This window comes from Cetorhinus maximus, chromosome 14 (assembly GCF_964194155.1).
Source record: "Cetorhinus maximus chromosome 14, sCetMax3.hap1.1, whole genome shotgun sequence".
NCBI lineage: Eukaryota > Metazoa > Chordata > Chondrichthyes > Lamniformes > Cetorhinidae > Cetorhinus > Cetorhinus maximus.
In genome coordinates this window covers 106,901,587-106,926,189 of record NC_135892.1, presented here as the reverse complement: position 1 = coordinate 106,926,189, position 24,603 = coordinate 106,901,587, and the positions used below count along the sequence as shown (strand labels likewise).

At 41.3% G+C, this 24,603-nt stretch overlaps 1 protein-coding gene across 1 annotated transcript in view; it reads right to left on the bottom strand.

Moving 5' to 3' along the window:
* Nucleotides 1-24,603, bottom strand: part of wdr27 (WD repeat domain 27) — a 478,059-nt gene that overhangs the window by 209,302 nt on the left and 244,154 nt on the right. Inside the window, exon 24 of the mRNA XM_078556372.1 lies at nucleotides 3,641-3,739. Within this exon, the coding sequence (XP_078412498.1) occupies nucleotides 3,641-3,739 (99 nt within the window). The remainder of the gene's footprint in view (nucleotides 1-3,640; nucleotides 3,740-24,603) is intronic.

Genomic DNA, 24,603 nt, shown 5'->3' with positions numbered 1-24,603 from the left:
ATTAAAGCTAGAACTTGTATTTATAGATTACTATTTTGGATTGTTTCAAAATTTTTCCACAGTAGGGATTTTGATTTTAATATTAGTGTTTTAATAACAATAGCAAAAAAGGCACCTCAACAACAGGGTGTTAATATGCCCAAGATAGTTGTTTCTGACAAAACTGGAAACAATAGCAATTTGTTAGCTTGTCTCATTACTAGATAAACACTTTTCACCTATTGTCTTGGGAAATCTTTGGTCCCAAGCACTAAGGAGGGTATCTAGCTGTCTTTCCTTGTTAGCTGTGAATGGAATGATTTTGATAAAAACAGAGACAATGTTACAGATAGACTGTCAGTTCCAACAAAGCCTGTGCAAGCTTCAAGGGATATTTTTACCATACTGAGAAGGAGAATGCAGGAGTGTTTAGCTGAAGTCAAGTATACGTAATATGTTTACTATTTTGTATTATTATGAAAAGGTATTGTACTGTTCAAGCTAAGTAGATCTGAACATAATTATTACCCCACATGTTCTGTGAAATAAAGCAGCCAATAAAATTGCCTCTGGCCTTGTCTCCCTAAGTGTTTACTCACACCATCTTCAAAAGATTGAAGAAGCACAGGTGTGGGAAACACAAATATCCAACTCAGAACACAGGGAATACAATTGCTGGGTCACATTATTGTACAGTTAGATCATAGAACAGAATGGTTACAGCAGAGAAGTAGACCATTCAGCACATCATCTCCATATATTAAACAGTAAGGACACCCCTAAACGGAAAATGCTCAGACCATTCATGGGAGTAACCAGTACTTCCTCAGTACATCCCCAAATGCTTTACAACCAGATTACTTTTGAAATGCAACCATTCTAGTTATATAAATATATAGGCCAATATAACAGCCAAGATCTCATGAAAAGCAAAATGCAAATGAATGAATTAACAGATTTGTTTTGTAACCTCTTGTTTTGTTTCTTGCATTCTCCTTTTCCGCATGGCAAAAGTTTCCCTCACAGCTCTTGTCTTAATGAACACACAAACTTATATAGGCAGGCTGAGCTGGAACTGACTGTCTGTCTGTACCTTTGTCTAGTAGTGTTAATTGAGGGAGAAATATTGACCAAAAGCAATATGAGACTTTTTACGCCCACTTGAGGAGGTAGACAGGGCCTCAGTTTAACATCTCATTTGAAAGACAGCACCTATGACAATGCAGTAATGCAGTACTCTCTCAATACTTCACTGGAGTGTCAGCCTCACAAGCAACATCATTGCTATTGTCTTCCTAAAGGCACTGACTCTTAAGGCAGCCATTCTGCAGGCAGTTCCAGCTGGAGAGGTCTTGTGGCACAGTGAGTAGCATCCCTACCTCTAAACTGAAAGCTCTGGGTTCAGGTCCCACTTCAGGACTTGATGGTCACAGAAAGCACATGATGTGGCCAAACAGGTTAATTATCAACTCTCAAATCCACCTAATAAGCCTATAGGGAGTGGGAGAGTCTCCCGGTCAGCCAGAAGCGTGTGGCAATAGCTTCCTTGTGTGAAAAGATTCCACGTGCAGGTTCTTGCCACAGGCTGCTTGTGGCAAGCATCCCCTGCCAGTCACAGGACTACCAGAAGAGGAATTCCAGCTGGCTATTGAATCATGGGGAGAAGCAATATTCCCTTTATGTATTCTTTTATCAGCTGACATCCACACATGCAGACCAGCAGGGACCTCTGGATAACATTTTTCCCTTTCCTAACTGTCAAATAAGGTATCGTCAAAATTAAAATTGAGCTCCTGGAACCTTGAGGGAACTTGCTGGGGAGCTATCCAAACAGTCCTTTCAGCAAGCAACTCTTATGAGGTTGTCCGCAAAATATGGATAGATGCAGTGGCCTAATAGGATTTTTGTGAAGAAGCTGGTTGTTAGGCAAAGACCAAAGGGTATCATTCTGTATTGGCAGCTTCAACAAAGAGGGCCGGAGATACTTTGGATGGAACTGCCAATTTACAATGTGGAAATAAACATCCTTAAGATTGATTGGATCCGTGTTTGAAGATATAGGACTGAGCATGTCCTCTCCTAAGTATTTCTGATTCTGCTGAAATTTCTCCATTGCTGTAGAAAACAAAAGACTAACCGAGTCAGTTAAGAGAAATCATGGGGATTCAGCACAGAAATGGTAACCCAAGCATCTAAAGTCAGCATCTTCCCTAATGTTCGTCAATTGATTACTTATCCAGATGTGCAATGGGTCACTGTTAGGAAGGTGACGCGTCTCCCTGGGTATCTGTAACAAGAACTCCAATGCCCAGTTTCTGGTTGAGGTCAATGGGCCGCATGGTGACGCATTGCTCAAAAGCCTCAGGTAAAATTACAAAGGGGCTGCGGTTGTGGGCCCCCTCTAGACTGATGGATGGGGTTGCTGATCCCATGGTAGGATGCCCTTGCCTTTGACCCCAATCCAGGAATAACTTGAAGTTTATTTAATTGGCCTTTATTGCCCTCCACAGCTCCTCTACTTCTCGACCATATAGTGGTTTGCCATTAAAGAGCATGTTCAGCAGCTTTTACTCACAGTCGGGAAAAGCAAAGCAATATTATGATTTTGAGCTAAGTCCCCACAGGAACTACTAAACTGGGTCTAAAAATCCACATGCCTGATACCAATTCATCCGGAATATTCACAGATCTTGTTTGTCAGACATGGTTTGTTTTTAATAAATCTATGCTGACTCTTGTTGTTCAGGCTCTTATGAGACAAACCTTCTTGAATTGCATCCCTTCCTATGCTCTGCATACTATTCCCACAAGTAAAGAAGAGCTAATTTATCCCATAGCACTGCTTTGTTCTTAAAAGGGAATTACAACAGAGTAGCAGGGAGATGATAGTACATTGGAACTTTGATGTGCTGCATGATGGATTGGTAAGGCATGGATTCGAAGCCATAATTCCCCACATATTGCCATCAAAAGCAAATGAGGAAAAATACTTCTGCAAAGGAAAAGAAGGGTAAAGCAATGCAGGCCAGGCTCGTGCAGTTCTACTGCATTGTGGATGCTGTATGTACTTTGACAGGATGCACTACAGCAAGTTGCCAAGGCACCTACAGCAGCACCTCCCAAATGCGCAACCTCTACTGCCTAGAAGGACAAAGGCAGCTGCTGCTGTCCCTGTTATACCCGCTACTGAATATACATGCCAAGCAGCTCTTTCCAGGCTTCGGGTACATACAGCAATCAGTTCCTGTCATGAAAAAACTGCAAAGCTTATTTGACCACTTATAATAGTGACTCCACTAAGTAAACCATACAACCTCTCTTTCAAGTTGCTTTTACAATAGTAATGCAAATTATGGCATCCAATTGACCAAAACATGGCTACAAGAAGGAAATAAATGTGTTCTCGTGTTTCACTTGCAAAATAATAGTGTTTTCTACTGTTCAACTGACAGCAAAGAAATATTTGCACATTTTTAGAGAACTGAGTTAGAGTTCTAAATTAATTCACTTTATTTGATCATTGCAAAATATCAAATTACCGGTAATCTCTGACCCATTTTATAAGTAAGTAAATACTTTGCTCTAGATTGTGGATAGTAGTTTTTTTCACTTGTTTATTAATAGATCCACTCATTCAGTAAGTAAAAAGAAAATTGATTACCTTCGGTACAGAAGAGTTAAATGCCAAAGTAATGACAGTTTCTGTATGTCCCGATAACTTTTGGATGAAGTTACTGGAGCCAAGTTCAAACACATAGGCCTATAAAAAGTAGTAATAGGGAAGGGTAAACACAATTGAGTCAAACATTGGGCTGACACATACATTTCCTATTTATTTTTTAAAAAGCTTTTTCTTATTCCATTAATACTTTTAAATAAATTCTCCAGTTATTGTTAAAGACTACTCCTGAAAAATGGTTTTATTAAATTAGTTTTTGCCTTTTGTTCATCTAAACTTTTTCACCCATCTGTGGATATATTTCTGCAGGAGTCAGTGGGCTTACAGTGAACATTGGTCGTTATTCTATCCCCAGAAATTAAGAGAGGGAAATCGAGCAAGGGAAGAGTCGGAGATGGATCACACAAGGGAAAGATGGAAATTGGAAGCAGAATTAATGACAAATTCCAGTTAGGGGCGAGAGGAGGAAACAGAACCGATATAGTCATCAATGTACTGGGAAAAGGCCTGAGGGAGGGAACCTGGGGAGGACTGGAACAAAGTATATTTCAAATATCTCACGAAAAGGAAGGTATAGCTAAGACCCATACAGTTTCCAATAGCAACACAGTTTATTTGAACTTTGCTTCCAATTTCCATCCTTTCTTCGCCTTCATACAGCAGGAGTATGGAGAGAGTAATAGAGGAGCTGAGACCCTGAGGGAGCAGGAGGTCTGGTGGTGGGAGGAGCGTAGAGGGGTGAGCATAGAAATATGCCTCGAATCATTATAATACTTTGATTCTGCAAAGTAAATATGACCCTGGATGATGCTATTGTATAAATATTTACAAAGCTGGAATTGATCTTCCTCTTTCCACTATTTTAACACCTTATCATTTACCTTAAAGCCTCCATTAAAATAATGAAGAAATTACTTCAAATACATTAAGCATTTGGATGGTTACTTTACCCATTGTAAATTTTGGTCCTTATGTTAATGCTATGCTATACATTCCACATTCACAGATATTGCAGGTGGGGTGAAGCAGGAGTGGATAGGATATGGTGGGGCAGGGAGGGGAGTGAGGTGGTGTGGCCGGGGAGAAATGGGGTGGGGATGTGCCTGACCGACATTATCACTGTGAGGCCTGGGCGCTATAGCCAAGAAAAATTCAATAACCTGTCATTGGAATGCCTTTTGGAGGCCTGCAGTGATATCCTCCACCTCTGCTGTGGCTGCAGGAGGTCCAGTAATCTCACCACTCCAGCTTGGGAGGTGGGGGCAGTGGTGGTCAGTGCCAAAGTTTGCCACAGAAAAGGTTGGCCATCCAGTGCAGAAAGAGGATGAATGGTCTGATCCGTGCCACCAGAGCATTTGACTGTGTCAATGGCTGGCAGCTTGCCTACTTGTAGGACAGGGTTCCCCACTTAAAGTGTGAATGCTCCTCTTAAAGGGAGGTTGCATTTTTTTTATTCGTTCATGGGATGTGGGCATCACTGGCTAGGCCAGCATTTATTGCCCATCCCAAATTGCCCTTGTTTAGAGGGCATTTAAGAGTCATCCACATTGCTGTGGGTCTGGAGTCACATGTGGGCCAGACCAGGTAAGGACAGCAGATTTCCTTCCCTAAAGGGCATTAGTGAACCAGGTGGGTTTTTCCAACAATCAGCAATGGTTTTGTGGTCATCATCAGGCTTTTCATTCCAGATTTTTTTTATTGAATTCAAATTTCTGAGGATTCAAAACCAGGTCCCCACAGCATTAACCTGGGTCTCTAGAACGCTAGGCCAGTGACAATACTACTGTGCCACCTACTCCACATTCCTAAATTTTGTCAGAAGCCTGGTCATAGTTCCCAAATAACAACTGGTCTCTGACTTAATAAATAGCAGTGTGGTCAGTTCTTTTATGTAAAAGTCTGACTATAGATATCTTTGTTACGTTGCTGCAGGTGACTGTTTGCAGTGAAGGTCCCCCATCTTCTTGCACAGGTGCACTCTGCTAATCTCCATGCATCTGCACCTCATCCAGTGCCAGCCTGTACCTCCCCCTACCCACCTGATCACTGTCCCTCTGCTCTGTGCCCCTATGCCTTGCTGCTCTTCCTTGTTCTACCACGCATCCCTAGTTCCCATCGCTGCTCTTTACCTGCATTCCCTATCTCAGGGCTTTGCTACTAGCCTCAATGAATCCTTCTATTTTTCACTCTGTTCCTTTCTGTTTCCTAGTGGGATAGTCAAAGCTGGATCCCACATACAGTATTGCACAAACAATTCATTGGACATCTGGCCTGTAGTGATACATATCTCCATCTGCATCAGTGCAATCAAATTCACAACAATGGTGAATAAAGAGGATTCTTATTTGTTTAGATTAGTTGTCAACCTTGTGATACAAATCAAATGAGTGACTGTGTTGAAGTGAATTGTGGATAATTAATCCTCAGCAAAATGGATGTAATAAATCATGGGCAAAATTTTTACCTCAGCAGGCAGGTGCGCTCCCAACCCGCTCGAGTGTAAAATGATGTGCGTTGATGTCGGGTGATGTCAATGCGCAGTCACGCGATATTTCGGTTGGCAGAGCGCCCGCCGACAATTAAAAGGCCTATTGAGGTCATTAAAGGATCAATTAAACAGAATTTTTCACTGCCCATCCAACCTTATGGTTGGCAAGCAGGCGAAAAGGCCAAGCGGCCTTTGCATTTTTTTGGAAACCTCATCCACAGGCAGGATGAGGTTTCCAACATCAAATAAAAAAATAAAAATGAAATAAAATTTTTCAGATTTCACTTATAACATGTCCCTACTCATGTGACAGAGTCACATGAGGAGGCATGTTTTATAACATCTTTCTAATCTTTTTTATTATTTTTTAAACTGTTCATCTCCCTGAGGCAGCTCTGGGATGCACTCGGATGCATGCGTGAAGTTCATACTTGCCCTGCTTGTACTGCCCCCAGCCTGCACAGGCAGCGCTGAGCACTGCTGCTTGCGTTTCATGCTGGGAGGGCCTTAATTGGCTCGCCAGTGTGAAATCACTTTCCGGCCTCAATCGCAGGCGGCGGTCAGCTTCCCGACCGCCCCCACCAAGTATGCCTAACAAAGGCTAAATTCTGCCCCATGGGGAGGATCTTCTGGTCGGCGAGCGGGGGTGGGGCCCGCTTGCCGACGCGTAAAATGACGTGGGGTGACATCAGGTGGAACTCCCAACGTCACCCCGTGTCATTTCCATTTTCAGGTCGGCAGGGACGCAGCGAATCAGCTATGCGCCCGCCGACCTGTCAACGGCCCATTGAGGCCATTGAAAAAGTAATTGACATAATTAATGGACCTGCCCGTCTAAAGTTAAGGTTGGCGAGCAGTCCAGGAGCCCTGGCGGGCTTAAGAAAAACCATGAAACCTCATCCATGGGCGGGATGCATGAGGGTTTTAAAATATTTAATAAAGGTTTAAGTACAAGTGATGGACATGTCCCAACTCATGTGACAGTGTCACATGAGGGGATATGTCGGGGAAATTTTGCTATCGTTTCTTTAACATTTTTAAATTTGGAGCCGTTCTCCCTGAGGCAGCACTTAGCCTCAGGGAGATTAGTGTGCTCTTTCGCGCGCATGCGCGAAAGAGCGCACTCCTGGCTGAGAGAATACCACCACCCCCCCCCCACTACACAGGGAGCGCATAGCGCTTCCTGGCGGACGTCACGCTGAGTGGGCCTTAGTTGGACCACCCACATAAAATGGTGGCGTGCCCCCAATCGGGGGCACCGATCGGAGGCGTGCCTGCCCGTGCCCGCTCCTGCACTTCCCAACCAACGGGGGATAAAATTTTCCCCATGTGTCACTGGACATGTGGTTGATATAATTCACTTATTTGCTTTCGAGAAAGCAACTGTGCATTTTCTTCATTCGGTCCATACAAAGTTGCTTAGGAATGATAACTGCATTTTTGTTGCTATGAATCCAGGTAACAGAGTAAAGTGATTAGTTAAATATTTTACTCCATGTCTTCAGAATTTTTTTTAGATGAATAATTCATTTATTAGACAGTTCACTTCTCAGGAAAGAATGGTGTAATGAAAAGTTTTAGGATAAAAAAACAGTAAGGGCAGAATTGCACTAAGTGTGGAGGCGGGCATGAAAAATGATGTTTCACCCGTGGGTCACAATGGCAGGTTTTCACGCCGTTTCATCCCATTCCCACCTCATTACTAATGCAGCCACAGGCAACACACTGTCCCACTGGTGTGCAGCCTCTGAATTGCCTGCCATGCCATTACCTCACTGTTTCCTCACTCTGGGTGCCATATCTAAACTGCAGCTGCGCCCACAGTTCTCAATGCTTGCAACCCAGGACTGCTCTAGTGAAAACATGGCCATGAAAGCCAAGAAAAATTCAATGACCTATCACTGGAATGCCTTAAGGAGGACTGTTGTGTTGACCTCCACTCCCGCTCTGACTGCAGGAGGTCCAGCAATCTCACCACTCCAGCTTGGGAGGCGGTGCCAGTGCCAAAGCTGCACAGAAAAGTTTGGTTATCCAGTGCAGAAAGAGGACGAATGATCTTGTCCATGCCACAGGGTAAGGCAACCATCTCATCACTCTAAACTCATACACTCATAAGGTCATCACACATTCACTGGCATCTCACTCACTGCAGGCTCAAGGGATACCACCACTCAGTCTCTCACACACACCCTCACATCTCCATCTGGCCTCATCTCCTAAGAGGACTGCCTCCTCAGCCCGCACCATCTTGAGGCCACTCGCACAGATCAACATGTGTATCCACACACACCCTGGGATATACCCTTTCCCCAGTACAGCCACTGCCCTGCAGCCTCTTCCCTTGCCTGAGGCCATTTCTCCCCCTTCCCCAATCAATCTAGCTGTGCAGCCATTGAAAAGCCCCCCCTCGCCTTATGGTTGGTCTGGTCGGTAGAGACCTGCCCATGAGCCCCCATAAAAATGATGTGGTGCTGCCTGTGAAGCATGGCACTGATGACTGCGAGTGCTGCCTGTGGCAAGGTAGGCAAAGTAACCTCGAAATCCTAAACGAAGTGCAGCTTGCCAGGTGCACATCGCTAATGTACAGTTGTGAAGCACTTCGGCGTGATTGTGCCTGGATGATCCAGCGTGGGGGGAATGATTCCAGCAAGTAGGGCTTATAATGAGATGCGAAAGTATTGAAATTAGGTTCCCAACGTGCGGTGGCGGGAAATGCATCCCACCATCAGCGGGTAGAGCGAACGATCGCAAACTGGTTTTACGACAATGTGAAACCGATTTTTGCCAACTCCCGATATTTTACACACTCACTCGCTATGCCCGCCGCAAACAGGAGCAGACGACTTCACCCTATATTTGTTGACTTGACTCCATGAGGAAGAGAAATGTCCTTTTTGACATAAAACACACTTTTGATTCATTCAATCAAGAATATCGCCATTAGAAAATCAGTTTGTGCACAGGATGAATACTTGGTCTCACCTTTCCCTGTACCACATAGCAATGATCTTTCTTTCACTGTCAGTGATATTTCACCAAGTCCAGGTGATAGATGCAGCTATGCCTAACACAGTCAAGAACAGAGCCAAGGTGCATGATGTTGTTTGCACATTAAACCACAGCCAAACTATGCATGAAAACTTCCCAGGTGTTCCTTACAGAATCTCAATCCACTAAGTATCACAGTATAAACCCAAGCCTGTAAGCCTTTGTTAATACATTGTTTCTATCTCAATGGAAACTCCCAAAATACTGCGAATAGTTCTGAATATGTGTAGATTTTGGATTTCTAAATTTTGAGGTTGGGTTTAATATTAACCCAATCTGCCAAGTAGGATTAGGGCGGTGGAGAGTGATGGGGATTTTAAAATGGGCCTTACCATCCCACTCCCACTGGAATCCTGCTAACAATCATTTCAATAGTTCACTGCAGCTAGTCGGCTAAGGCGTTTGACGAAAGCTAACAGGGGCCCTTGGAATCAATGAAAATTGGGGTTCTATTATGCCAATGGGGACTCCCATCTGCATTTTAACCCAGGCTAGAATAAGAAAGCTGAAGGCAGGTCAGCAGCTGTCGGGAATGACGAAGAGCCTCTCTGAAGACCTGTTTGGCAGGTAGCTGAGTGGGAATTGAGGCGAGGCCCCAAAGTTACGAACATACGAATTAGGAGCAGGAGTAGGCCACTCAGCTCTTCGAGTCTAATCTGCCATTCAATAAGATCATAGCTGATCTGATTTTAACCTCAACTCCACATTCCTGCCTACCCCTGATAGCCTTTCACCCTCTTGCTTATCTACCATTGCCTTAAAATTATTCAAAGACTCTGGCTGGGATTTTCCGGCCCTGTCATGACGGGACCCACCATGGGAGATTTGGTGGCCCAGCCAAAAGTCCATTCACTTTCAGCATGACCGGATGATCCTGTTGGCAGGCAGGGCTGAAAATCCCACCCTCTGCCTCCACCATCTTTTGAGGAAGAGAATTCCAAGGACTCACAACCTGCTGAGAGAAAAAAAATTTCCTCATCTATGTCTTAAATGGGTGACTCCTTATTTTTAAACAGTGACCCCTAGTTCTAGGTTTTCCCACAAGAGGATACATCCTTTCCCATCCACCCTGTCAAGTCCCCTCAGGATCTTATATGTTTCAATCAATCGCCTCTTACTCTTCAAAACTCCAACGGATACAAGTCTAGCCTGTCCGGCCTTTCCTCATAAGAAAACCCGCCCATTCCAGGTATTAGTCTAGTAAAACTTCTCTGAACTGCTTCCAATGCATTTATGCCTTTCCTTAAGTAAGGAGGCCAACACTGTACACAATATTCTTGATGTGGTCTCACCAATGCCCTGTATATCTAAAGCATAACCTCCCTACTTGTGTATTCAATTCCCCTCGCAATAAACAATAACATTCTATTAGCTTTGCTAATTACTCTCTGCACCGGCATGCTAACCTTTTGCGATTCATGTACTAGGCACCCAGATCCCTCTGCATCTCAGAGCTCTGCAATCTCTCACCATTTAGATAATATGATTCTTTTTTATTCTTCCTGCCAAAATGGACAATTTCACATTTTCCCACATTAAACTCCATTTGCCAGATCTTTGCCCACTCACCTAACCTATCTATTTTCTTTTGTAGCCTCCTTATGTCCTCTTCACAACCTACTTTCCTACCTATCTTTGTGTCATCAGAAAATTTAGCAACCATACCTCTGGTCCCGTCATCCAAGTCATTTATATAAATTCTAAAGAGTTGAGGCCCCAGCGCTGATCCCTGTGGCACACCACTTATTACATCTTTCAAACCAGAAAATTACCCATTTATGCCTACTCTCTGTTTCCTGTTAGCTAGACAATCTTCTATCCATGCCAATATGTTACCCCCTATACCATGAGATTTTATTTTCTGCAATAACCTTTGATTTGGCACCTTATCAAATGCCTTTTGGAAATCTAAGTACAGTACCTCCCCTTTATCCACAGCATATTACTTCTTCAAAGAACTCCAATAAATTGGTTAAACACAAATTTCCCTTTCACAAAACCATGTTGACTCTGCCTGATTACCTTGAATTTATCCAAGTACCCTGCTATAACGTTTTTAATAATAGCTTCTAACATTTTCCCTATGCCAGATGTTAAGCTAACTGGCCTATAGTTTCCTGCTTTCTGTCTCCCTTCCTTTATGAATAAAAGAGTTACACTGGCTATTTTCCAATCTAATGAAGCCTCTCCCACATCTAGTGAATTTTGGAAAGTTAAAACCAAAGCATCAACTATCTCACTAGCCACTTCTTTTAAGACCCTAGGATGAAATACATCAGGACCCAGACACTTGTCAACCTGCAGTTCCAACAATTTGCTAAGTACTACTTCCCTGGTGATTGTAATTTTCTTGAGTTCCTCCCTTCCAATTGCTGATTTACAGCTATATCTGGGATGTTACTTGTATCACCTATAGTGAAGACTGACACAAAACACAGGTTCAAATCATCTGCCATCTCCTTATTTTCCATTATTATTTCCCCAGACTCACTTTCGAAAGGGCCTTTGCTCACTATGTTAACTCTTTTCTTTTTTAAATATCTATAGAAACTCTTAATATCTGCCTTTATATCTCTGGATAGCTCTCTCTTGTACTCTAATTTTTCTCTCTTTAATAATTTTTTAGCTCTTCTTTGCTGTTTTTTATATTCTGTCCAATCTTCTGACCTGTCACTCATCTTTGCGCATGATATGCTTTTTCTTTAAGTTTGATACTATCTTTGACATTTTTAGTTAACCATGGATGGTGGGTCCCCACCTTGGAATTTTTCTTTCTCATTGTAATGTATCTATTCTGTGTATTCTGATATATCCCCTTAAATGTCCACCACTGCATCTCTATTGACCTATCCCTAAACCTAAATTGCCAGTTTACTTTCGCTAGCTCTGCTTTCACGTCTTCATAATAGCCTGTTTTTAAGCTTAAAATAGTAGTCTTAGACTCACTCCTCTCTCAAACTGAATGTAAAATTCAATCATATTATGATCACTGCTACCTCGGGGTGCCTTCACTATGAGGTCATTAATTAATACTATCACATTGCTCAATACCAGGTCTAGTATAGCCTGGTCCCTGATTGGCTCCAGAACGTGCTGATCTAAGAAATTATCCCCAAAACATTCTATGAATTCCTCATCTAAGCTACTTTGGTACCTCAGATTTTTCTTGTCTATATGTAGATTAAAATCCCCCATAATTGCCGTATCTTTCTGACAAGCTCCCATTATTTCTTCTTTGATATCCCATCCTACCATGTGGTTAGTGTTAGGGGGCCTGTACACCACTCCCACAAATGACTTCTTACCTTTATCATTCCTCATCTCTACCCAAACCGCTTCTATATCCTGGTTTCCTGAACTTAGGTCATCCCCCTCTATTATGCTAATGTCATCTTTAATTAACCCCTCCACATTTTCCTAGCTTCCTGCCCTTCCTAAATGTTACATACCCTTCAATATTCAGGTCCCAATCTATGTCATCCTGCAGCCATGTTTCTGTAATAGCAATTAGATTGTACTTATTTATGTCTATTTGCACTATCAGTTCAACTGTTTAGTTTCAAATGCTACGTGCATTCAAATACAGAGCCTTAAGTTTTGTCCTTTTATTATCTTTGCAACTTTTAGCCTTATCTGCTTATTTACTCTTAGATTTGTTTTCTCTGTCCCTTCCTGTCACAGTCTGCTTATCATTTCCCACATTAATACCTTCCTCTCTTGCCTTGTCTCTACTCTTTGATATACCACATCTTCCCAGATTTGATTCTTTGCCCCCGCTATTTAGTTTAAAACCGTCTTTACTTCCTTAGTTATGCAGCTCGCAAGAACACTAGTCCCAGCGTGGTTCAGGTGTAGACCTGAAGTTAAAATACTTTCAGCCACAAATTTAGGCCTGCCTGCCCGAAACCTGCTGGGGGTTAAAATCAACTCCAGAATAGAAAATCAGGAAACAACAACAGCTTAACTGTATTTATGGAAGCACCTTTATAATGGTAAAATGGTCCAAAGCACTCCACAAGAGTATTATCTAACAAAGTTTAGAACTGAGCCATGTAATTAGGTATTAAGACAGGTAACCAAAAGCTTGGTCAAGAGATAGGTTTTGGCGAGTGTCTTAAAGGAGAGAAAGGGAGAGGCGGAGACATTTAGAGAGGGAAAATTGAGGGCTTAGTGCCTTGGCAGCTGAAGGCATAGCTGCTAATGGTGGAATGAAGAAAATCAGGAACGCGCAAGAAGCCAGAATTGGAGGAATGTAAGAATATTATTTAACACTGACAGCACATTTTTAATATTTTGTGACTTGAATAAGAGTCTTAGTTCTGAACAATCAAATTTTCATATTATTTTTCAAAGGAAAATATCCAACTTGAAATGAGTGCTCTGAAACTTCAAATCAAAGGCAATGCATATTTCAGTATAAATGTGTTACAACCATTACCCCAAGTTAGAATTACTGACATTGTACTAACACTTTGAACACTGGATGGTGTTTCCCACTTTAAACACACATCTATAAACCTAGAAATGATATATGCAGACAAATATTTAAGCACATGTCTACTTTCTCTCTCTTTTCCAGTAGCTATTGTTTGCCTATGACATCGAGTTTCTCCAACTGCAAATTTTCTCACCAAACATGCAGTAATATCTCCATGCAGTATGACTGATCCATTTTTCCATTCATTACATGAATGTCATCAGTCAAGGTTTGACTAGCTGCATTGATAAGTGGGGCAGATTGAGCAGGGTGCATTTCCTGTCTTTGTGGCAATATGTCAATGGGGATAGTGACTCATTCCAACCACATGTTTATTCAATTTCACAGATCCATCCTGGATTGAACTTTGAAAGTACTCAGATACAGGAGCCCTGCAGAACATCAAATTTGGTCAGGAGGCCTGACATTTTTCCACCCAATTACAGTATTATTGGTCACAATGCTGCACTATGAATGCTATCACATATGAATTGTGCACTGAGTGAGGGTTAACTGGCACATAACTGAAACAAAAATCTTCAAAAACATTGCAATATTAGATACTGAAAAAATGTTGTGCAAAAGGGGCTGATTCAATCTTCAGATGAAAGATTCAAAGATTGTTACAGCGCAGAAGAAGGCAATTTGGCCCATCGTGTCTGCATTGGCTCTGAATGAGCAATTCCCTTAGTGCCATTCTCCTGCCTTCTCCCCATAACCCTGCACATTTTTCTTTTTCAGTTAACAGTCTAATTCCCTTTCGATTGCTTCAATTGAACCTGCCTCCACCACACTCTGAGGCAGTGCATTCCAGACCTTAACCATCTGCTGCATGAAAAAGTTTTTTCTTACGTCACTTTTGCTTCTTTCGCCAAATTACTTTAAACCTGTGCCCTCTCGTTCTCGGTCCTTTCACAAGTGGGAACGGTTTCTATTCTGTCAGACCTCTATTTTGAATACCTCTATCAAATCTCCTCTCAGCCTTCTCTTCTCCAAAGAAAACAGTAACTGCTCCAACCTATCTTCATAATTGAAGTTTATCATCCCTGGAACAGACAAAGCCTATTCAGGTAAATAAAAATAAAATACTGCAGATGATGGAGATCTGAAATAAAAACAGAAAGCATTAGAAAAACTCAGCAGGTCTGGCAGCATCTGTGCAGAGAGGAATAGAGTCCATATGACTCTTCTTTGGGTTCCGAAGAAGAGTCATACTGGACTTGAAACATTAAGTCTGTTCAAGCTTTGCTTTTGCAGTTCAAGATTTCATTTTGAACCTATTGACTAGTTTTGGAGCTCTGAAATCATAACCTTAATGGGAAATAGATTCAATACTAGCAATATTTATTCTGATGCTTTACCATAAAATAAAACGGAGTGAATCAGCTTTTCTTACTCCACAATGTAAATTGGCTCACTCAGATCGCAAGCGTCATGATATTGTAAATACATAACTAAAATGTCAAAGATTAGTGTCAGACTTCACTTTGGAGAAAAGAGTGGAAGCAAGCACACTGATTAGTTTTCTGCAAAGTGAAGTCTGCTGCTAAACTTTGACATTTTAATGAAAGTACAAAGTCAGAGTTGTCACCCTCAATACTACCAGAATATTGGTAGAGGATGCTGCCCAAAGCTGCTTTTTTGTGACCAATCCAATCCATCAAACAGTTCAAGGCGTAACTTCTTCAGAGGATGCATGCAGAGTCATGACAAATCAGCAGTCGTCCTTGGAAATACATGGTTAAGTGAAGTTCGCTTTGTCTTGCGCTGTCACTTCTTTTCACAGATAACTTAGTGGATGTCATCCAAATAAAATTAATCTTTACCATAAGGAAAGGATTAGACTTGGCCCATCCATGTAGACTAATTGAGCCAGATAGGTTAGGGAGGACCAGGGGACATAAGTATAAATTACCCAAGCATAGAACTAAGTTAGATATTAAGAGGTATTTCTTTCTTGCAAAATGCTGCTGTTTGAAACAAGTTGCCAACACGTGCAATGAATGCTAATTCACTGCAAGTATTCAAAATGAATTCCTGAGGATGCCCTATATAATTGCATAAAGAAGGTAAATGGAGGATGTGTCTCCCAAACACTGAGGCCTCCTGGAATTTGCTTCATTTGGAGACTTGGCCAGAGCTTATTTTCTTCTGGTATTTGGCCTCCCCCAGGAGTCTGCATGGCAAGTGGTGGGGAAGGGATGGATAGAGATGGTGGTGTGCAGAAGTTACACCATGACATTACAGGACAAGCTTTAAGCATCACATGAACTTTTCCATAAAGTCATAAAAGTGATGCTGTTCTCTTTGATGATGATGATGATGCCATCCTCCACAGAACGGTTAGATCATTGCCTGAAAGAGGAGCAGTATCTAAATCACTGCAAATTGAAAATAATAGCATTGAACAGTCCATGAACAAATAAAATAAGCCGTATCTTTTGTAATGAGAAGACAAGTAAATATCCTATCAAGAAAGACTGACTGTGACACTGGTTGCTGGAGTGGCTAGTAGAATATGTACTGTGAAACATCAAGAAAGCTTGACCTTTCTAGTCACCAACAAATCTCCTACCTGTCCAGTGATGGGGCCTTTTAGCTCTGCTTGACAAGCCTGAAAAGTAAACCAATCTTTTACTTTAAGACTCAGTGCAATCTAAAGCTGTGAAAACCGAGGGACTGAATAAAGATGACTTTATTTCAAAACACAAATGTGTCCTCTACAGCAATGGGGGAATGTGGCCAGATTATCAATCCTTCACCAGAACAGCATTGCAGGAATTGCTGGCACTTAAGCACCACTTTTAGGCTAGAAACACAATCAGTCTGCATCCACATAAATTCCTGGATCTCCCGCCTCTGCAAACCCAAACTGGGAGAAAGAGGCCCAGAAGGTCGGATTTTTGTTCTGGGATGGCGGAATTCCCTGGGAGTCGAGCCAGGCAATCCCAGAACGAGCATGGAGGATGACTGATGCAGAGGCAGGGTGGGAGGAAGACCTAACTCAGTGCACCAGCACTGAGTTGAAGTTAATAAAAAAGTATAAAACAGCCCTCCATCCATCATTCCCTTCACCCACTCACACACTCCTCATGCCCCATCCATGCGTACCCATGCCAACCTATACCCCTGACCCACCTCCCATGGGCCCCCATATACTCCATGCCAACCTATGCCCCTCTGCCCATGCCCATGGCCCCCATAACCTCCAAGCCAACCTATATCCCATTGTCCACCCCCATTGCTCCCCATGCCCCTGCCAACCCATGCTCCTGCCCACCCCCTGGCCCTTAATCACCCCTATGACAACTTAGTGCCAGCTCACTAATCCCCACCCACCACCCTTTGCTCTTACACCTACCATGCCAACTCACCCAGTATCCACCATGGGCAGTCCTCGGGACCCATGCTGAGGTTAAATAAAATAAAGTTCCAAGTGTCTACTGCAGACTTTATTTATAAAAAAAACACTTTCATTCATATAAACCCATTTACTACATTTACATGCCTCCAACTACATTATCCTCTATAACAACAAACATTTCATCCAGTTACATAATCGCTTGTAAACACAAGGATTGGAATTCATATGCCCACTTCAAAGAGTTCATAACCACTTGAGGGCTGTCAATCAAACTGTAAAATGGCAGGCGCCCTACTATGATAACAGACTGTTGTGAAAGTAGTCATGCAGCACTAATCCAGTAATGATAACCCTAAGGTTTAAGTCAACAGAGTGAAATAGCAAGCAATATTTTTTTTTAACACTCCAGGCAGTTTTTTTCCTAAGAGTTAAAGGGCAGGAGTTTTAAATGCACCTTGACAGCTCCCTTTCACAATTCATCTTGAGTTTTCACAGTTGTTTTTGACAGTCCCCATGAGCTTCACAGTTCCAATGGTTTAATGCATTTTTATGCAAATTCATGCCTCATTTTAGTAATCCCAAAGGGCACTTTATCTCTTCCAAATGGCATTTAACCTCTCCCAAAGGGCACCTGACCTCCCCCAAAGGTGTCCTGGGACCATATCCAAAGGATTGCCCCACCTCTCCAAAAGGTACCTTGGCAATCCAAATGGATCCACAAAGTTCAGAACTGGTCCAAACAGGTTTAATCTGTACACCTCAGGTTTCAAACACCTCTCACACCAAAATCGCACAAGTGGAGGCAGCTGCTGATTTCTATGGGCAGTTGCCTCCGCAAAATGCACATGCACATATCCGGATCAGGGCCCACTACCACCCTCACGAAAACACCAGGTGCTATGTTCAGGAGCGGGATTTCCAGACTCCCTCTTATGCCATTTTTGCAAAGATGGAAAAGCTCTCTGTTGTGGTGAAAATCCAAGCAAAAAAGTCTGTGTGAAATACGATTGATGATGGATTACACTCAGTTCCACAGATAGGTACAATCTCTGAGACAATGTCGACATTTAATGAGCCAAAGTTGTTGGAACCTGCAATAGCCCATGGGAGCTCTGAGTTTGTTCCTGGCACAAATTTCCTGCTTCTTTCTTCTTGCTGTCAGTAACTGCCAGGATCAATTATGTAAGATATCTATGCTCATTGCAGTTGCCTCCAGATGCTGCCTGTTCACATAGCATGGAAGTATTTTTGTCAATTTTATTTGCTATAGATCTAAAATAAATATGTATAATAATAAATGAATTTGTTCCTGTTCAATTAATCATTTAACCATTAAAAAAAGTTCAAAGAAAGCTTCAATAGATTAAGGTCTCAAAATCACTGCCTGGCATAGGCACCGAGTCAGTGCAAGCTTAATCTTTGGTTTGTGCTATTAGCTGGAGCAACAATGAGAGAGCTATATTTGAAAAAAAGAAAGACTTGCATTTATATAATACTTTTCACTATGACCGGACATCTCAAAATGCTTTAGTCAATGAGATACATTTGAAGTGTAGTCCCTTTTGTAATGTAGGAAACATGGCAGCCAATTTTCTCACAGCAAGTTCCCATAAACAGCAATATGATAACAATCAGATAATCAATTTTGTGATGTTGATTGAGGGATAAATATTAGCCAGGACATAGGGGAGAACGCTCCTCCTCTTCTTTGGAATAGTGCCATTGGATCTTTTACATCCACTCAAGCCAGGCATATGGGGTCGCGGTTTAATGTCTCATCCAAAAGGTGGCATCTCCAACAGTGCAGCACTCCTTTAGTACTGCACTGGAGTGTCAACTTTGATTTTTGTGCTCAAGCCCTGAACAGTAATGCATCTAGGTTAGGGGAAGAGATAATTGTCTAGATTTCTCATCACTGAGTGACAGGTTTTGCTGAAAGTGTGGAAGCTTGATGAGGACAGGATGAAGCTCATGTCAGTTCGGCAAGGAAAAGCAGGGTGATTCCTACCTGTAGAACCATATTCCAATGAGAATGTGGACACCTTCAAGAAAGCAGGAGTAGAAAAGGAAAAAGGAAAAATTCCTTATTTTTTTCCCTTTTTCCTTTTCTTCTGACTTAATTTGTTCATCCATCGCGTTCAAATTTAGGACAATAGACCGTTGTAAGAAACAAGAAATTTTCTGTGGGATGAAGTTAATTCTATGGTTCTTTGTTAGTATGTGTTGGGAAATGAACAGTCAACAGAAACTATGGATGATGTAATGTACAACTCGAAAATATGCTTTTGCCGACTGGCTAGGTTTCAGAAGACTACAGTGGTGCATGATCAATTTATCATACAGCTGGAAAGCTTCAGTTAGAAAAACCTTTGAGACCTTTAAAAAAGCAAAATAAAGGTATTTAAGAGAGCCATGAGAAAACGCATTTCTGTTCATTCAGGTCTGTACAAAGGGACAGATTTGAAGATAGCAGCAAAATCTCCGGTCTGAACACTTTACATGAGAGAGACAAGCAAGTCTTTTTGCAGAAGGAATCCTTCATCATTGACCAAACACAAAACTCCAGGTCAGATTTGCCAGGTGAAAGTGTGTCTGAGGCTATACTGATAACTTACATTTTTGGAAACATCCTCAAACTATAATTTGACTGTGACAAATGAATAATTAATACCCATAAATGACAATGGGCAGAGGAATAAAGGGCTAGAACACCAGCAGCTGGAAGCCTGTAAATAACCTTTGGCAAAGTACTAAAATTCTGGCGTCTAGCAATAAAATTTAAAGTCAAGATATATTTAACTTTTAAACTGTCAGGCAAGTTTATAATATTTTATATTTTATCCTGAGACATTTACTGCACAAGGAATATCAAGCTCTAAGTGCTAACTGGCAATTGCTTTGCTAAGTAGGGACCTAAAAAATCCATTTAGGAGAAGAATGCTCATTTTGACTGTGTGGGTAATACCACGCACACAATGGTAAGGTGTCTTCAGCATTGGATGTCTTCTTCCAGGACAAGTGGCAAAGAAAGGGTCTACCCAACAGCAACTATGTAATACCCCTGTCAACATACCTGAAAGTAAACCTTGCAAGTTTCTCACAGATGGACCATATACAATGAAATGGATTCATTTTAAAAGAATGAAAAGTTGTTGTATTTGAGCTATCCCAATGGCTCATTTTCAGTAAGATTTTATAAATAGGCCTCATTATACAGGCTACAACGATGAATCAATTAATTGCATGCAAGATATCCCAAATGCAGATAAAGGAGACCAAATGCTCATTCCTGTGAAATCAATTGCACCAATAAAGTTAGAATGAATGCAAGCAGATGAAGTTGAAAATTTGGACTTTGTGGAACAGAGTGTTAGTATATACAAGTGAAGGGTACTGATTGGATGGTTACTTGAGCACATATATAGAGACACTTATTCTCACAGGAGTAGAATCAGAAGATGTACACCTGTAAGTTTCATTCTGTGAATAAATCTATACCAGGTAAAGACTGGCTTCTCTGGTTTCTCCCTTCATGAATTGGCTATCAGGAGCATAATATAGAGGGCCAGGGAAGAATGGAAATAGCCACAGCGATGACAGCAATGAGGTGTTGTCCTTCCATGCCATTTTCAAGGAACTACTACACCAATTGCACCAGACAGGAGGGTTCAAAAATCACCTTTATGGCTCACTTGCACTTACAGCTTGGAAGCACAAATACAATATAAAACAATAAGACCGGGCTTCTTCAAAGCCTAAAGAGTAACTACCATCATAGGAACTTAATATTATGTTTCTCCATGTTAACAAACACAAGTGACGGTGAGGAGCAGGAAGAAGAAATCTGCCCTACCAAGCACATCTTTGCCCTGTGCCTTCATTGACCCATACTCTCTCAGCGAGCAGCCCTGAGATTAGTGTTTCTCACTACGTGAGACACGACACACGAGGGACTGGAGAAATCAGAGCTGCAAGTGGATTCTGACAGTGGGGATTGGAGGCCCTGCATAAGTCAGCCATAGCTTCAGGGTCGGCAGACTCAGATTTCAAGGCTCCTGCTCCACAAAGAAAGTACTGGATGAGCATGACACATGGAGGCAATAAGGGTTGTCTTGGAGAACCTGAAATGGATGGCAAAGTTAATGTTTAGGTTCTATCAGTATCTTTTGTGTCAACATCAAGAAAGATTCAGTACAATGCAGTGTTTCCTGGATTGAGTCTTGGTGCCATGAATATGTGTATCAATTCTTCCCACATGGATGTTTTAGACATGGTTTGTCAGACTTTGGGGACCATTTTGGAAAGAACAAGAATAATCAACTTCCAGGTCTACAGGATCTAATGAATACCATCAGATCTACCTTCCTGCTGATCAGTGGAAACTCTTTCCGCAAAGCCACCTGGTTGCAGAACTTACAACTACATTGTGACAGCTGAATGCTTCCTTTTGTTGTCATTTCCATCCCTAACTCCAAAATAATTCCTTTATTCCAATTTTGAATAATGCAACAAGCTTATTCCTTTCCAAAGCTATTCTTAAATAATTGAAATTTCTGCTCTGCTTTTAACCATTGCCAATGTTGTTCAATGTTTGAGACAAAAATACGCACATTATAAAACATAGATTGCATAGAGTAGACAAATAATATAATTTTATCTTGCTTACATGATATTTTAAACCAGTATATTAAATTGCAGCTTATGGCTCACTGAATATTATCCATAACTGTGTACGCCATTGCATTTCATGACAGTAATTTTCAAAAACAAGACAACTGGCAATGTCCCTTACTGATTATGTCTCACTGATAGAACTTGGTTCTTAAGCAACTTTGGTTACAGTCACATAGGCAATCTAATAAAAATCTATGTTTGATGTATATGGTTGTTTTTAATTCCATCTTTTAAGTTTGTATTACTCAATCATAGATCATAGAATCATACAGCACCAAAGGAGACCACTTGACACATTGTGTTAAAGACAATGGCTTGGATTTTTCAGTTTGTGGCAAAGGATCGGCACTTGCCATTCACTTCATCGATGGATGCCCACAATGTTTTTGCAGGCTTTTGAGCGGAGAGTTGCTCTGACCCAGTGTGCGGCCTTTACAGGGCATTTGTGGTGATTGTGAACAGGGCAAGCAAAAGCGAGCTTCTCCAGCCTATCAGATTAAAATAACTTCACTGAGACACGTAAGGTATGAACCAAGAAGTATAAAGCAGCAAGCATAAATTACATTCAAATCAGGCACAGAAAGTAAAATAAAGATTGGAAAGACGGATGTGATTTACTGAAAGAGAAAAAAATTAAATCTCTAACATTTCTTAACCTATGTAGGAATAAGACTCCACTTTAAATTTTCAGAGCCAGAGACATTGTTTGGCAGTAATCATAACCATCACGCTGTTAAAAATTCACTTATTCCTGAATGTACCAGCCCAAACTTTTTTCCATCATCAGTGGGAAATTAGTGGATGAATGCCTCAAATCCATTCTACTCCATTGATTTCCATGTCAGTCCATCAGCAAGGACCACTATATCACACACTATGGAGAAGCTGTGTATTTCTGACAGCAACTTCTGGATTTCTACATTTAACTTTGCACGTGCGAGTAGCGGAAGGTGCTGTCTGATTTATTCTGTTATAACAGTAAGTGCTGTTAGCCTCATTTATCTACACAAAATTTGAGCCCATGTGTAAGTTTACAAAGATTGCTCCATCCATAATTTATACAACTTTGTATATTCACACTGCAGCTATGTGTTAAATTCATCCATAAGATTAAGAATCCTCTTTCAGACAATTGTAGAATTCCAACTAAAAGACATTACTATAATTGAACAATGTTATGCACACAAAATATCTAGGAATCATTTATTTTAGCCTTAGGTTCCTGAAAGTGAACCTAGAATAACACAAATCTAGGCTGACACTCCAGTGCATTACTGAGAAAGCATTTCGCTATTGGAGGTGTCATCTATCAAATACTAAGCCGAGGCACCATCTGCTCTCTCAGGTGGACGTAAAACATCCCATAACACTATTCGGAGAAGAGCAAGGAAGTTATATGCAATGTCCTGAACAATATTTTTAATCCTCAAGAAACGTCATTAAAAATCAGATTACCTGATTATGATCACATTGTGGTTTGTGGCACTTTGTCATAGGTAAATTGTCTGCCATGTTTTCTACATTATCACAGTGCCAACACTTGAAAAATACTGAATTGACTGTAATGCGCTTTGTGACACTTTAGGGTGGGAAAATGCTATATAAATTTCAGGCTTTTTGTTGTTGATTCCACCAATAGCAAATGCTGGAGTACAAAAATAAAGCCTGTGTGTCAATAGGAACTCATTCAAACTCAAAGTAATTTCTCTTTAAAATTTACGTGATTTGTTTATGCCAAAATAAAGGGGAATATTATGACATTCTACAAACTTGGCAGTGATTTTGTCTGCTGTTCTAAGATTAGTTCTGCACCCTAGGGAGTGAGAAAATCAAAGCCAAGGCTTAACCACTTTAGAGGGGAAAAAAATTGTACAATCTTGCAACAATCATTTGCAACCAGCTACCTCTAGTGCAGGAATGCACCCATTCTATAATTACAGGAAGATTTCCATTTATGTCATTTGCCACATTGCAATATTTAACTGTATGTTGGAAAAAGGTGACTGCGTTTGATGCTGAAAAATGTAAACTATACCAGGACGTTGCTCTATTGCTAATGATTTTCTTAGATTCCCTACAAAAATATATTGACTCCACCATACCCTGCCCCGGTCTATGGTGAGCCAGGAAATAGCACCCTGCAGGAGGTAAGTGATGGATATATATGAGAAAACAAAATGAATTGGTCACTTCATCCAACTTACAGCAAAGGCCGGGAACCAATACCACCCACGTAAAGCAAAGTTCTCAGCCTTAAAGAAAAATTAACTGTGAGGAATTCAAAGCGATATAAACTGACACAAAGATAAGAAATGATATTGACTGTAAATGCTTAACTTGTTGGAATTCAAGTTAAAAATGCCAACTGACACTGAAACCCCTTGATGTTCTCCCACCAAATACATTCTTGAAAAATTAAGCTTTATATTAAAGAGGACACAGACTTGATAGCTCAGTGAAGTATGAGTTTGATGCATCTCAAAAGAACATTGCAAAGCACAGTTCACATGGTGAATTAGATTTTTAATTCAAATTATAAGATTTTATTAAAGTAAGTGCAGTGATTTCTGTCTTTGGCAAATTTTCAATTCCAGAATGCATCATTTTTAATTTCTCCATGTCAACATGCCCTTCGAAATGTACCGCCAATTTTCCCCTTCAACAACTGGATTTCCATTACATGCACCTACATTTTATATCCCGCAATAGCTGATGTGGTTCTTGGAGTGGTTAAGGGGCGAGAGCAGACGTGTGGGAAATGTGGCGGACAGGGTCTAGGGCATTGTCAAAACATGGCGGGGGGTGTGGAGAGAATCCTCAGTTGAGGAAAAAAGACATCTCAGAAGCCCTGTTGTTGAAGGTGTCCTCACCTTCCACTTCACCAGCCTCCGCAT